The following is a 16563-nucleotide window of genomic DNA, read 5'->3' as shown; positions in this document are numbered from 1 at the left end:
AGCTAATCAAATTTTGATATAGAGTAATTTATTTTTATTCTATAATTTATATATGTTTTATAGTTTAACTTTATTTATATATTATTTATTAAATCAAATTTTGAAATCCAAGTGAAGACATACATAAGAGTAAATGAATACTAAACAGGAGGAGTAATTATAAAACGGAAATTTGTTTTTATCATAATAAGGGTAATTAAGATATTAAAAAAAAGTTTCGAAGTGCATAGATAAACTTTAATTGAAGGGAGAAGCGCCCGTGTATAAATAAACAGAAACCGTGTTGTGAAATTCGCTTTATCCCTTGCGATCGAACAAAGAGTCTTCTTCGTCGTCGTCGTCGTCATGGGTGACGGAAGTGGGAGCCGGTGGAGCAGGGCGGAGTGGGTGCAGCAGTACGATCTGTTAGGGAAAATCGGCGAAGGCACTTATGGCCTCGTTTTTCTTGCAAGAACCAAAACCCCCTCTCCCTCCAAATCCATAGCTATCAAGAAGTTCAAGCAGTCCAAGGACGGTGACGGGGTCTCCCCCACCGCCATCCGAGAAATCATGGTATCACTTCTTCCCGCTCCCTTCACTTTCACTTTCACTTTCAATTTCTATTTCCTCTCATTCCTCTTTTCTTGCAGTTGTTGAGGGAGATTACGCACGAGAACGTCGTGAAGCTCGTCAATGTCCACATCAACCACGCCGACATGTCGCTCTACCTCGCCTTCGATTACGCCGAACATGATCTTTACGTCGGTATTCCGTTCCTTCGAGGGCGTTTTTCGTCCTTTTTTCTTCTTCATTGTGAAATAATAAATTGTGGTGTTAAATGTCGCAGGAAATTATTAGGCATCACAGAGACAAACTCAACCATTCTATTAATCAATACACGGTCAAGTCTTTGCTCTGGCAGTTGCTCAATGGATTAAGTTATCTGCACAGGTCCGAATTACTGAATTTTAAACATCACTCTTTTTCTTTTTTTCTTTCTTTATTTTTTTATACTTTTTTTAACAGACTTGGTATTTTTGCATTCCCCCTGTAGTAATTGGATGATACATCGAGATTTGAAGCCATCAAATATATTGGTATGGTTTTGGCTACCTCATTGCTGTACATTGACTACTTTTATTGCAATATATGTGTAGTTTTTTTTTTCGAAAAAAAAATTAACTTTGTTGCTCAAGTTTTGATCAGTGCATTGACTTTTTTAGTTAAATGAACTTTCTTTGGTCAGGTTATGGGCGAAGGAGAGGAACATGGAGTTGTTAAGATTGCTGACTTTGGACTTGCAAGGATATATCAAGCTCCTCTGAAGCCGCTATCTGATAATGGGGTATGATTTGGGCCATGTCTAGAAATTTGGAGGCATTTAGCATAATTTGTATTTGAGGCCTAGAATTGTTTAATATAATTGATTTTTTGCCATTTTATTTTTCTAACTTTTTTGAGCTGCTAAATTATTGATCGAAGTATTACATGGTCAAATATATTTGATATATTTTGCAATGTAGTTAATCTTAGATAGGATTTAATTAACTTTAGTTCCTTATTTTACATGACCCCAACCACTTTAATTCCTTTACAAAATGTCATTCTCTTTAGTCCTTCTTCCAATGTAAAACCCTCATCCAAAATTTGTAATTCCTGTGAATCACATAAAAAACAGGTATTTATTCTAAAAGTTGTTGAAGTCGGTTCTCAATAGAGGAAATAAACTAACCTAATATGTATATGAAAGAACCAGAATTGAAAGAACCTTCTATTAAATGTGTGATCTGCTACACTTCTCACTAATAATTTAAATTAGGAATAAATGATTTTGTTGAAGCCTTAAATGATTGGTGACTGTAGACAACTGCCAGTTTAGTCTAAAAGCCTCATCTGGTCCGTGTATGTGAGTGCAAAACTCCTTTAGTATGACCATATGATGCATTTTTTCATTTTCATCCACATGTATTATATCTGATATTTCATTGGTGTATTTAAGAAATCTTTATCTGTATCTGCATGTGTACGCACATACATGCATGGTATTCTTTGGATTTATGAAACCAGAGCCGGACTAAGTATATAATATAGACAAATCATTGATTAAAAGGTGTTACTACCCCAGCTTTCTTCTACAAGCAGAATGATGGATATGTTGGTTTCAAGTTTACCTTCTTTTGCTGCCTATCGTGTGTTGGAATTACCATTAGGAGATAAAAAAAGGGCGTTTACACTTTCGTAGGCAGAAAAAGGAGAATGAAGACTCTCCTTTTGTTGGCTGAGTGACCATTTGTGTTGGGTCCAACTTTTTACAAACACACCCTTAGTCTGCTGCTATCATTCTCTAGTGTTTTGGTTTCCCTCACAAGGGTTGCTCAAATTGTCTGTTCTCTTCTGTTGTTCTCATTCATCAGCTTGTCATGTGTTTTGATTATCTGGTTTCCTGAATATAAGAGTTACTGACTTGCAGGTTGTTGTAACTATTTGGTATCGTGCACCAGAGTTGCTTCTTGGAGCAAAACATTATACCAGTGCTGTTGGTATCCCTTGAAGTTTTACTTTCTTTTAAAGTATAGGGTATCAAGTTAATATTTTTTATATTTTCCTGCCAAGGAATTTCTGTGCTGTGCAATATCTAGCTTCAGTTGCATGTTTTGTGGTTCTGTTGTTGTCTCTAGTTTTACTTGAGATGCCCACTTCAATGAGTTATGATTTCACTGAATTGGTGATTTCCACAAGATTGAAATAATATTTACATTTTAATTTATCCTGTGGGTGTTTGGGGCTTATCACTATGGTATATGTAATCCAAAGTTAAACTTGTCCACAGTGTATATTAACTGAATGTCTGTAGCATTTTTCCTTGGGTGGGATAACATTTTTCCACTCTTCTAAAAATGGTCTGTATGCATTTTTCCTTAAATATACATTTAGATATGTGGGCTGTGGGATGCATTTTTGCTGAGTTGTTGACCTTGAAGCCACTATTTCAAGGGGCAGAAGTCAAAGCTACATCAAATCCCTTTCAGGTACTTGATGCAATAAGTTATAGCTTTCTGATTCTGTAGTTGAATACTGTGCTAGAGATTTAGTTTTCTTTGGGTTTGTGTTGAAATATATATATTAGTGCCAGCTTTGCCTTTTTGGATTTTTCATAATTATTGTTCCACCTGTGCAGCTTGACCAACTTGACAAGATATTTAAGGTTTTAGGTAATTATCTGCATAATGTTTTTTATTTTCCCTGCTGGTGGACATTCATTCTGTTGATGAATATTCTAGAGCTATATCACAGGACATTGTTAATGTGCCAGGCCATCCCACATTAGAGAAGTGGCCTTCGTTGGCAAGTCTTCCACATTGGCAACAGGACGTGCAACATATACAAGGACACAAATAGTAAGATCTTTTGATATTATTGTTGGTGGTGCTGTCAATTTTCATTATTAATGTGATTATACACTTATATGTAGGAAGGATATTTTCCTTTAATATGTAGTCCTTCTTTACTTACCCTTCATTCTTTAAATTTTAAAATTAAATTGATTTATTTCTACTGTGAAATTAATGGATTTTCATCTGTTTTTCATGGCTGTTAAGTGACAACACCGGTCTCTATAATGTTGTGCACCTATCTACAAAAAGTCCTGCATACGACCTCCTGTCAAAGATGCTTGAGTAAGTTTGTTCCATGGATTTAATTTTTTTTTATTGTTCTATGCCTACACAAAACATTAAAAATGATGTGTTTCACTTTCCATTTAATACAAATTTGGACCCTAGGTGTTGTACAATAACTTCTGTACATTTGTGATTTTAGCGCTCCCAAATAGTGATAGAGTGGATAAGTGAGCCAAAACATTTCTTTTCCTTACTGTGTGTTGATATGTAAAAAGTAGGCTTGAGGATTTTATTTCTTTTACTTGTAATTATATTAGTATCACATACCATATGAAGTCAGTTTTTTTTAGTGTTTTGAGTGTCTTTGTTTCCTTTTCCTTCGTCTTCCTAAAACTTCAGAGTTTCAACACAAAATTCCCTTTTTTAGTTTTCTTTTTAAGATGATGGGGGATATCATAAACCAACCATCCCCAATGCTTAAGTTTTATTTTACACTCTCCAAACAAGTCCTTTGGCTTTGAAGTGTGGGTCATGCACAAGTCAGCCTACCTTTATCTATGTTGGAGATTCTACATAGACTAGAGATAAGGTAGATTTTGCTTTATAGTATATAAGTGGGTGAAAACTTCATCTTACAAACTGATTTTGTAAAGTTGAATCAGGCTTAAATATTTAGTCTCATGCTCGAGATGTGTATGCTTTGACATGAGGAGGTGTGTAAGACTAGAAATAAGACAAATTTACAATATATAAGTAGGTGCAAACCTCATAAGGTGGTTTTATTGGGTTGAGTTAGATTTAAAGTTTACTTTTTAATAATCTAGTTTCAACTTTTTTACTTGTAAGTGTTGGAGTGACATTGCTTGGACTCTAGATTACTGGACCATTGATGCTCTAATAGTATGTTATAAACTGACTATTCAAAAAGCCTAAGCCTTACTATGAAGACACATTAGTGATTTTAAATTTAATATCAGTTTGTGGATTTATGTGCAGATATGATCCTCGGAAGCGTATAACAGCAGCACAAGCTTTGGAGCATGAGTAGGACTTTTTTCTTCTCCTTCTTTGTTCTTGTGTACATTATGTGTATCTAACCTTAAAAGTATGATTTTGCATTTATTTAGTTATTGGTTTTTCTTTTTACTGAAATTTTCACGTAGTTCTATCTTTATTTTTCCTTCTATTTCTTGATATGACTTACCGGGCACTGAAAATATGTTCTTGTGTACATCTTGTTGTATCAATATAATATAGTTAAGACTGCGTTGTGAATTTAGTTATATTAGTTACTTTTTGTAGTTCAGCTGTTATCTGACAAGTATCCCTATACTTTGTTTTGCCAGGTATTTCAAAATCGAACCATTACCTGGACGGAAGTGAGATTCTTTCTTACCACTTTTGATTATTCTGGGTTGGCCTTTATTCTAAATTCAAAAAATAAAACCTGGTTGTACCATTCTCGATCCCTTTTACTATGTTAATTTTTTGTTGGAAGATTTATAAACAAAAATATTAATGCTGTTATTTTTTGTTTTTCATAAAATTGTAGTCCCTTTGAAGTCCATATTCCACCAATGTTTATCTTCTTTGACTGAACATTTCTATTAAATCATTATCAGTGCTCTTGTACCATGTCAACTTGGAGAGAAAATTGTAAATTATCCCACTCGTCCTGTGGACAACACAACTGATCTTGAAGGGACAACCAATCTGCCAGCTTCACAAGCGGTATGCAATGATGTTTGAGAATTTGTTGCTTTAATATTATTGGGGTATATCATTCTAAACAGCTATTGCGCATACCAAATATATTGTTCGGGTATTTTCAGTCTATATATTTAAAATTTTCATAGACCAGGGTATGTTAAAATAGTGAATGATATGATTGGATATTGTCCTTAAATAATATTTTAGTGAAATTATACAGACTTAAGTCTATTAGGAGCAACAAATATTAGAAAACCAAGGATGTTCATTTTTTTTTTATGGATGAAGCGGTACTTCAAATTGTAACAGTATTGCATATTTAGAGAAGTGAAGGACTATTTAGAGGATGTGGGTAGCCTATGGCTTATAGGATGATAAGAAATTATACTGTATAAAGATAAATTATTTTTTATTGGGTGGAATGTTTAAGGTTAATCAGCGTTATATGATAATGATGAATCATCTTGTATAATGATAAATTACTTTTTTACTTGTTAATGAACCAATACTTTAAGATGTTTAGGAAACGAGACCTTTCAAATAGGCTTATTATATAAGGGGGAATATGAGAAGAAGAAAAAGGGAGTGAGTAAGAGAGAAGAAAATAAATTGTTCATATATAAATTTATGATATCTCAAGAAGATATATTATTTTGAACTTAATTGATGACAACATGTATTTTCTGCCTGAACATATTAACTACAATTTCTATGTTGAACTTTCACTCTTCCTCTGTTCACTGTTGTAAAATACTCCCTTATGACCTTGTTTTTACTTTAATTTTTGTATCCAAATTGAGAATTGATTGCAAAAAATTGAGCCTTTGTCAATATATAACTATGATATACAAAAAATATATTAGATCGAATTTATGTGGGCTAATCGTATGTATTGGATTGCATCCAATTATAAAGTTTTAGGAGTCACTTTCTTAGAATGGTATACAGTTTCTCTTTATTTAAGTATCTTCCATTTAAAAAAATATATTCTTAAATATTATTGCTTAAACTTAGCTAATTCCTTTTTGAATTTGGCTTTCAAATTTTTAATTTTAACACTCCATATCAAATTAACAGACATAGGAATAACATGTTTGGATTGAAAAAATGTTTCTGTATTTTCATATTCGATTTAAAAAAATTATCTGTTTAAGTTATTCCTTTCTAATAAAATAGAACTCTTTATTATCTGTAATGAATAACTCCTCCATTATATTTTGTTCTTAAGATATGTTATTTCACCATTGTTTAACAATATTTTTTCTTCTGGTATATACTTTATATCATATATATTTTTAAATTCAATTTTAATTTAAAAGTATCCTTGCATTAACTTGCCAGTTTTACATTTCTTACAGATAAGGGAACTGCTTGGAGAAAATGTAGGTGATAGTTAACATTAATAAAGTTCAATTAGATGGTGCCATGATGTTTAAGAACAATTCAATGGTTTTGCTGTGTTCGGTAGAACATAGTTGCCATTGTGTATAGCTTGCCAGTTCGTGACAATTCTAAAAGTCTATTGTGAACAAGTTGTTCGAATCATATATGGATTGGTAATGACAAGTCATAGTTGGTATTAATGACTGTTATGAACAAATCGTACTTGAAAACTTTTAGATGTTATGTTACATTACAAAAGTTGTACACATGAAAAATAACAACTTAATTATGTAATGAGTTATCTGTATAATATACAACTTAGCTATATTATTTCATTAGATAATTAGTAAGCCTTTTAGAATTTCTTAAAAATATTTGAAGTAAAAGTTATGTAAATTATAGGTATGTTTGAGTAAACTTCATAAATCTTTTAGGAAAAGAAATAAATAAAATAAGTTTTTCCAAAAGCTAAATTAACTCATGCATAAGTTAAAAGTAAGCTTTTAGCAAAGTTAATATGAGAGAATTTCTGTAAATTAACTTATGCACTAGTTGCTTTTAGCTTTGGAAGGAATTTGTGTTTTTATTTTCTTATATAAATTCTGTAAGTCCTAACTATATAATTGCTTTAATTGTAATAATTATATAACGAACTCAAATATTACAACCAAAATTTGAAAATGAAGTTCATTAATTTACATGATTAGCTTGGTTATGCTCCACGATGAAGGATCTTTAAACCAAATCATGCTCATCATATAAACGTAAATTTTATTGTCATATTGTGGTTGTGATATTTTTAATTTATAAATAGAAAATAAGGCCTTAAAAGTATGAGTAATTATTCATAGGGTATTTTTTATCCATCTATTTAATCATCACAACAACACATTTCAACTAAGGTTTCGGCAAGATTTTGACAGCTGAATTCATCCATGACATGTCTGAAAATGAACTTGTTGATATTCATCCATAACTGCTCTTAGATCAACATGCATATCCTTCTAGAAATTTTTATTTTTATAGTTAAAATAGGGTCATTATATGCAGCCTTACTTTTGCATGCAAAGAGACTGCTTCTGGATTCATAGCTTTACCTTTGATGACCACAACTTGTCATCAAAGCAACTTTATTGCTATACAAGGGCACACCCTTAAGTTTGGTAGCTAAAGTTTGAATAAAATCTAACTTGTGAACATCAACACCCAAACTTTGAGCATCAACACCCTTTCTGTTTGTAAGTTTCGACCGCTTATAGACTTCTTGTAAAATATGTACAATTTCTCCTCGCACTATCAACTACAAACTTTTTTGTTTTCTTTCAACATTTTTGTGCAGTCTTTTAAATCCTGGACAGTGGGGCATAACTCAGCTGGCCTTGAAAACACTATTATGGGATAGCCACTATACTATATGCATATAAATTCTAGAAAATGATAAATATTACTCAAAATTCATAATATTCATAAGAAGTAACAGTTCTCTTAAACATAACATACAAATAGCAAGTCAAATACAAGTTTGCTAGATAGGAATTGTTTGAAGTCTCACATTAATTGGAGATATGGTAAAAAGTATAGTATATTAGTGACTGCAAATCTTATCTTGAATACTCACATTTTCTAAGATGTTGGTAGAGCCTATCAGTAAGGTTTGTTGAGCTTATCATCTCACCTTATATCAAACCATCACACAAATATCTAGTTCCACGCTTGAGACATTTATTCCTCGATGTGAGGGAGTGGGTTGAGGATTCTATTTCAACTAGAGATATGAATGAATTTATAATATAAGTGGTGACAAACTTCACTTTGTTTTGGTTTTTAGAAATTGAGTTAGACTTAAAGTTCACTTTCTGATATAGTATCAAAGAGTATCCCAACAAGGTTTGTTTGGTGTATCGTACCATCTCCTCAGCATTGGCATGATGGAGTGTTAAAGATCCCTTATCTTTATCATTTTCACTGCTTATCAGTGCTGTAGATTTCATTTTTGGAAATGAAATCTCAAAAGTAGCCCCCTAAAGAAGCCACATTCTCTTTATTCAGAGGGCTTTTTTGAAAGCAACAGACACTCCTATCTCTTCTGCTATGGCAGGTCTTCACTATTTGGTCTCTATGGGTGCATTAAACTGATCTGCTATGGTGGCCACAATAGCAGCCAGGGCCCCTCTGCTTCCCTACACAGCTAAAATGTACTATTTAAAACTCTTTTAATCAGCATCTTGTGTTTGCTGTTTTGCACATAAACATGAAAGTTTTTGAAAAGACGATGCCTTTTTTCTGCACCAGAGTGTGAATATTTAATAACAAGACAGTTTTTGTTTTGTTTTAGACATTTTTTGTCCACATATCAAGTGGTTGGCATGAACATATGACTCTATTAAAGTTGACAGTTAAATTGAACAGAAAGGGAAAGTTATGAAGAATTGTGGTAAATCTGTTATAGCATCCTTAATTTAATATATAAGGACGAAAAATGCAACTAGAGTAATAATTCAAGGCTTAGGGTGGTGAAATATTTTTTTACCTTAAATTAATAAAAAATTACAATGCTGTGTCTAGGCTATGCCATAAAGATTACATAATTTTAAAAGTTTGGCAATGTGTAGAGATGTATGTGACTGACTTATTTATGTATGCCTTATATGACTAATTTTTTCAATTTAAAAACTTGTTATTAATTAAATAACTATTTCGAGAGTCATATTATGGATTTGACTTATGATTAAAGTAAAGTTGTTATTTTTCATGTGTATAACTTTTCTAATTTAATTTTAATCATGTAAGATTAGCATGAAAATTTCCTCTTTAACATTGGACCATCGAGACTCCTTCAAAAAACAAAAAATCATAGATGGTGGAGTAGTAAATTGCAGTATTAAACTAGTTTGGATATTGTAGTGTAGTTAAAAGCTGTATATAATTATCTTACTATTTATTAATAATATGGTAATACGTGACTTTTGGGAATATGATTGTGTGGTATCTTGCTGAGCTTAAATGTGTGTGTAAATAATATGAGGGCGCGAGCCTGTCTCGAGCGATAAAAGTAGCCTTGTGAACTGTGAACTAGAGGTTGACCTAAAAATGTTCTTATGTGAATATTAACTAGGAGGGGAAGTGCATTTGATATCATTATTCCTTATTAAAATTAAAGTTGCCTTGCTTATTAAAAAAATACCATTCATAGCAAAGTATGGTTTTATACTAGCTTGTGTGGGAGCTTATACTTGTAAACATGCTCTACACCTTTGAGTTTTAACTGTGTATGTATATTTCTTACTTCCGAGTCAGGTAACTGCAGTTTCTGGCAGCATGCCTGGTGCTCATGGATCTAATAGATCTGTTCCTCGGCCAATGAATGTGGTTGGAATGCAAAGAATGCCACCTCAACCAATGGCGGCTTATAATCTCACATCTCAGGCAGCCATGGGAGACGGAATGAATCCTGGGAATATTTCAAAGCAAAGAGGTGTTCCACAGGGCCATCCGCAACAGGTTTAGTGTTTCATGGCAATTGAGAAAGGGGAGAAGGGGTTTAACTTTAATTTGTTTTTTTGGTAATTTTTATTCTGCTGTTGTATGATATTAAAATTTTATTATGTTGTGAACAGTTGAGAAGGAAAGAGCAAATGGGGATGCCGGGATACCCTTCACAGCAGAAGTCAAGACGAATATAAGGTAATGCAATTTTGGAGCTATGGCTCCACTTATTTATTTTTGGCAATGGTATGGTAGGCGGGCAGTTGTTTTAGATATGAACTTGGTTTCCCATTGGACTGGGATATACATCTGAAATGTGAAATATCTTTTGTCGGTATATTTTGAGGGAAAGCCCTAGTGCAACAATAAAGTTGCTCCCTAATAACAGTTTTCACATGTTTGAATCCGAAAACTCCTGTTGTATTTGTAAGGATAAGACTGAGTACGATGATCTCCCCATACCTTCGTATAGTGGGGAGGAGTCTTATGGCTTACATATTATTGATGGGGTGGTTTTTATTGAAGAATAAGGTTCATAAGATGTATTGCAAATAAGCTTCGAATTTTGCCATGTTTGTTTTAAAAATAATATGGGAATTTCAAAATCACTGTATTTACGTGGCAGGCATCAAGTTAGTTTCTATAATTCCAGCCATATTTAACCTGATGCCTAAAGTAACTATTGGACTGATAGTGAGATTTAATGTTGCCTCATGGTTAGGGTTCTGCTCGGAGAGAAAACAAGTGAGGATAGATTTGGGGTCTCAATAGTTCAGTGGACTCATGCAGGACATTTCTAGACACAGGATCTGCCCTCAATTCTCGCTAGCCTCGCTTTATTGCAATCAAAGATTGGGTGCATTCTTCAATGGAATTTTGATGCTAAAATGCTAACTGTAATGTTGGAGCACCAATGAAGTCGTGAAAGGAAAAGGGAATAAACGCAGGAAGGTGTAAAGTTATTGTAAAGTACATTTATTGTGATTATAACAATGCAATTCTCTTGTATTTCTCAGCTTTTGGGCAGGATCAATGTCAGTAAATCAAATATGAGCATTTTTATGTTTTCAAAATGTAGCATCAAATCTATCAAATGCTACTATGTATCTGTAAGAATATTATTACCTCGATAGTTCAAATATCACTCGCATTCGTTTGTAGGTATTTTCGTTGAGTTTTTCTGTGAGATTGCCTTTGGACTAAATTTGCACTCAGAAATAAACTCTCAGCCTATGTTTCAATGGGGGATTTTAGTAATTAATGAAAATACAAAATATTCAATTTCAAACACTTAGTTTTTCTATAGTAGTTGGTAGTTTAACCATCAAATTTATACAACTATGTAAATACGTGTTATGGATTCTTTAGTTAGAAAGTATAAGTGTATTTATAAATAGACTTTCCATCATGTCTCCTCTTAAATGCTTTTGTTGCAATTGTTGATACCCGTGGATTCAAATGAATGGTATTTGGTGTTAATAATTCAAATGAATTATTTGGAATTAGACTAGGAAAAAGTTTATGCATGACTCAAGGTTATGATTTGTTGCTTTTAATTTATTTATAGGGTACATAACTTGAGAACTAAATTTGTTATATGTTTGTGTACGAAGGCGGATATAAATATTTGTTTAAAATTAATTTTGTGTTGCTCCTTAGGAGAGAAAGTTAATTGTAATTGAAATATTGAAAACAATAATATTTTACTAAAAGAACACACACACACATTAACTTATCTAAAATCATTTTATTTAATTAATTTATTTTTTAAGCAGGTTTAATATGGTATTTGTTCTCTTTAGTCTATTTGATTTGATGGACTTGAATATTCATTTTGACAACTATAAGCAATACATAATTCCCTTTAAAAGTACCGAGTTATCTATGATATCATGTTTAAGTATATTTTAAATTATTCAAGATACAATCTTTTGTTTGTCTTTACTAAAATCGGAAGAAAATTAGTATTTTGTCTTTGTATTTTAGGTTAAAATGGTTAAGTTACTTTTAGTCTATTAAATTTAGTTATCAACCTTTTAAAATATGTAGATGACCAGGTTGAATGAATTGATGGAAGGTCTAAAAATACACGAGTTGGCTTCTGAGGTTATTAGAGGCAATGAAAGATGAGAGGGTGAGGACAAGGTTGAATCAACACTGCTGCCAAAGGAAGAGGGTTTGGAGACATTCACACATTTCATATCTAACACCTCACTCATTAGCAATATCGTACATTCACATTTGATAATAAAATATAGGTTCTGAACTATTCTAATACCATATCAAAAGATAAAAAATATATATTTCATTAATATGTATAGTTTACATTAAAAATCACGAGTAATAGAAAAGTCGTTGTGTTACATGTTCATGCCATCATTTGTTGGGTTGGTGTTTAAAATTCATTTTTAAAATTCCACATACACGACAATGTCTAATTTGTTGACATTTGCTTTAGTAAGATGATATGGTTAGTGGGTGGTTTAATGCAAGAATACTTTATATTAGTGAAAACTTTCAATGAGTAATATGATTGTTTTATTGTGTTAGTATGAAAATATATTATGACCATGAAACAAACCATTATTAGGTTACTATTGTTTATGTTGTAACCAGTGCTTTTACTGGTATTTATATATATCTTTCACTGTCAGGGTCATTATTATACATCTTTATTACTCTTCTCTTTATTTTATTGTCACCACTAATGTCAGAGTAATTTATTTAAATACACTTTATATATTATGTAGTTAAGTTATTAGTTGAGATCAGACATCCAATATGATAAGAATTTCCATCTTTATCTTTTTCTTATTATATTTAGATATGCGAAAATGAGTCTTCAAGTCAATCTTAACCACTACAGTCTGGATTTTAATGCTAATACAATATATAACTAAAAACGTTAAATGTGAATTTTAATCATATAATCATATTATTTTATTACACATCACTAATTAATTATTATATTAATATTATAATTTAACACAAACAAATTCATATTCAAATATTATAGTATTGATATTATTATTCTTATTATTATTATTATTATAATTATTAACAATGTAGACATTATTATTATTAAAATAAACTTAGCATTATTATTACTATTGTTATTATTATTATTAGTTGTAGTAATAGTAGTAACAAATTGTTTTTATATCATAAACTTACTAACAACACCAACAAAAGACTTTATTATTATGATTGTTATTATTGTGATTATTGTTATCATTATTAACATTAGCATTGACATTGTGTTGTTGTTATTATTAGTAACAAATTATTCTTATACCATAATTTTGCTAACAATCAACAAAAGACAATCTAAAACATTTTCTTTAATATAATATTGAACTAGAAAGTCTAATTCCAAATTTTAGCAACCACTACACGTCACTAATAATTTATTATATCAATTTTATAATTTAGCACAAATAAACTAATAATTTATTATATAAATTTTATAATTTAACACAAATAAATTCATATCCAAATGTTATTTTCTATAATTTATATTTATCATTAAAAAACAGCAATATATGATTTCATATGCTAATATATTTTAATATATATTTGTCTGTTTATATTTGCACAAACTTCTATTTATAAATTTTAATGTGTTATTTGTTTTAGACACAACCATATATCATAATATACCTACATTTTACTTTAACATTTACATACGTATTTCATTTTAATATAATACATAACTAAAAACTTTAATGGTGAATTTTAATCATATAACCATATTATTTTACTACACATTATTAATCAATTATTATGTCAATTTTATAATTTAACACAAATAAATTTATATCAAAATTTGATTTTTGGGCTTTTCTAATTTCTAATGGAGGTTTTGAATCGACTCGCGATTAGGGTTCAAAGGGGTGAATTGTGATTCTGGTTTGGAATTTTTCTGCAGGCACTGTTGCAATTGAACGAGCATGATTGTGGTTGAGGCGAGGTGTGATTTAGGGTTTGATGATTTTGTGCAGGTCGCCATGGCTGTTGAAGGTGCACAGGGAAGGTGGTTATGCAATTCGGAATGAAGATGGTGCGATGTTCGTGCATGTAGATTGATGGCATGGTGGCTATAGAGGTTTAATTGCGCGAAAATGAACCTATGGTGGCGCTAATGGCGACATGGTGGCCTTGTGGTGGCACTTTGCACGAACCCTTGGCCCTTTCCTTTTACCCAATCACTTCAACTTTTAACATTTTCACATACTTTACCAAGTCAATTGACCTGAGTTTGTTACGCAATCAATAATTAGACAGCTCATCCACCTTGGTCACGAGGACAATTACACTATTAATTTTTCTAACGCATAAGCAAAAAAGATCAACTTGAACTATTTTTACAAAATATAGGACAACTTTGAAAAAAGGTACGAACACTTCGAACACACCTACCAAAACCTGGGACCCGTATTAAACAAATATAATAATAATTAGTTTTCAATACAATTTTTTTAGAAAAAAATAGGGATGAAAAAATATTAAGTCGAGCTAGTCTGTCAATCCGACCAAAAAAGGTAGGGTGGAAAACATTTTTAACCCAAGAGTCTGAACCAACCTGGCTAAGCCTGGCAGCTCGACAGGCCTGCCTCGCGAGTCATTTGGACTGGCCCGTTAGCCCACTTCATTAAAAGAAAGGGAGTTGCTCCCTCCACCCCCACACATCTCTTCCTCCACCTCCCCTTTACCTTTTTGCCCCTTCCTCCACCTTTCCTTTACTATTTTGCCCTTCAGTAAAATTTTATTTTTAAAATTATTGTTTTTTAATTTTATTCATTTATAACATATTTCACTGATAACCTACGTAGTTCCTTGTATGAGTAAAATATTTTTCTGCAAAGCTTGGTGATCGTGAAAAGAATTATCAAGCAATCTTCCTCTTGTTCTCGGTGCAATACGTGGTGCAGTGCGTTTATGGTGTAGTGTCCTTGTCGTGGTTCCTCTCCAGGTACGTAGTCATAATCCTTCCTATAATTCTAAACCCTAAATCCTTCCCATACTTCCAATAATCCTTTGAATATCCAAGCCTATAATCCTTGCATGAGCCGCAAAACGTAGTAAAATAAAAACGAAACCTAAAAGGAACACTGCCTCTGGACGGATGACATCCTTCAACAGATGTCAACATCCGTTTAAGGCGAAACGGATGTCGACATCCGTTTTGCCTTAAACGGATGTTGACATCCGTTGAAGGATGTCATCCGTCCAGAGATAGTGTTCCTTTTAACTTTTGAGGATATAATTGTCATTTTAGAAGGATATAATTGGCATTTTAGAAAATTGGGGAGGTGGAGGAAGAGACGTGTGGGGGTGGAGGGAGCAACTCCCTAAAAGAAATTGGAGCCTATGTCGTGACAGTGACATTTTATAGTAACACAACTTAATGTTGAGGTTTAATACAGCTCAACCAAGATCTGATATAACTTGGCTAAGATATGATAAAGCTCAACTAAGAATTGAAAAAACTCAAGAACAACAATCTGCCCGTCATCAACCTGTTTCATGTAAAAAAGTAAAAAAAATTCAATATGTTTTGATGTGATATTGAACTTTTGATGACAGGAAACAAAACAAGAAAGCAGTCTGCTTGTCCACCAGCGGGCTAAGTCAGATTATAAAGTTCAATTCATTTTTAATTGATAAAACAATTTGACCTATTTTCAAGTTAGATTGACCCGTTTTGTCATCCACATCCACATGTGTACACAAGAAATCTGATACCAGTTATGTTTTAAAATGATACAACACGTTAAATACATACAATTATCTAGTGTAAATTTGAAATTTGATCTATGTCATTTATTTTTACTCTTATGTGTAATTTATCTTATTTTATTATAACCATTTGACTGGTTTTATATTGACTTTAATAGTTTTAAAATACAAATAAATAGTTTGGTAGATATTCTAAAATATTTAATACAAATTTAAAATTCTTGTTTTAAATCTTAACTTAGTAGTACTCTATTAAATATAATAATTAATGACATTAAACTATAAAAAACAAATGAAAAATTCCATTAAAATCTGGTTTACAACGACGAACCATGTTTAAAAGTCAAAATGTTTGTATAGATTTTAAAGAATAAAGCATATTTTAATATCTTGAAATAGAAAGTCAAATTTTTAATAATTAAGGAGTTATACAGTTTTTTAGTTAAGAAATTAAATAATTATTTTTGGTTAGAAAGATTGTGTAATTATATACTTCATCAAAAAAAATAAAAAGTAAAATTGTCTAACGACACAAAAAATATTTATAAAACCAGTATATCACTTTTATATAATAGTATAAATAATCCCTTTAAGAAAAAAGTACAATTTGTTTAAAGTTTTCAAAGCAAGTAAAGTTTAACTAAAA

At 31.6% G+C, this 16563-nt stretch overlaps 1 protein-coding gene across 4 annotated transcripts; it reads left to right on the top strand.

Annotated features, from left to right (window-relative positions):
* The first annotated feature begins 270 nt into the window (after positions 1 to 270).
* LOC108346667 (cyclin-dependent kinase E-1) lies at positions 271 to 11342 on the top strand. 4 transcript variants are annotated; one of them, XM_017585737.2, is made up of 16 exons: positions 273 to 552; positions 630 to 740; positions 827 to 930; positions 1034 to 1076; positions 1226 to 1324; positions 2450 to 2519; positions 2914 to 3008; positions 3158 to 3191; positions 3293 to 3377; positions 3579 to 3656; positions 4596 to 4643; positions 4946 to 4978; positions 5222 to 5330; positions 9990 to 10193; positions 10310 to 10376; positions 10968 to 11342. In XM_017585737.2, exons 1-15 carry the CDS (start codon positions 346 to 348, stop codon positions 10373 to 10375), a joined length of 1386 nt encoding a protein of 461 aa, XP_017441226.1. In that variant the 5' UTR covers positions 273 to 345; the 3' UTR covers position 10376; positions 10968 to 11342. The 4 variants fall into 4 exon arrangements, 3 of the variants coding, with proteins under 3 accessions (XP_017441232.1, XP_017441226.1, XP_017441220.1); XM_017585731.2 differs by having other exon boundaries at positions 274 to 552; positions 10900 to 11342; XR_008249022.1 differs by lacking the exons at positions 10310 to 10376; positions 10968 to 11342 and adding an exon at positions 8791 to 8887 and having other exon boundaries at positions 271 to 552; positions 9990 to 10110.
* Positions 11343 to 16563: the final 5221 nt, after the last annotated feature.

Source organism: Vigna angularis, chromosome 1 (assembly GCF_016808095.1).
Source record: "Vigna angularis cultivar LongXiaoDou No.4 chromosome 1, ASM1680809v1, whole genome shotgun sequence".
In the NCBI taxonomy this organism is placed as follows: Eukaryota; Viridiplantae; Streptophyta; class Magnoliopsida; order Fabales; family Fabaceae; genus Vigna; species Vigna angularis.
This window is presented reverse-complemented; position numbering and strand designations above follow the sequence as displayed.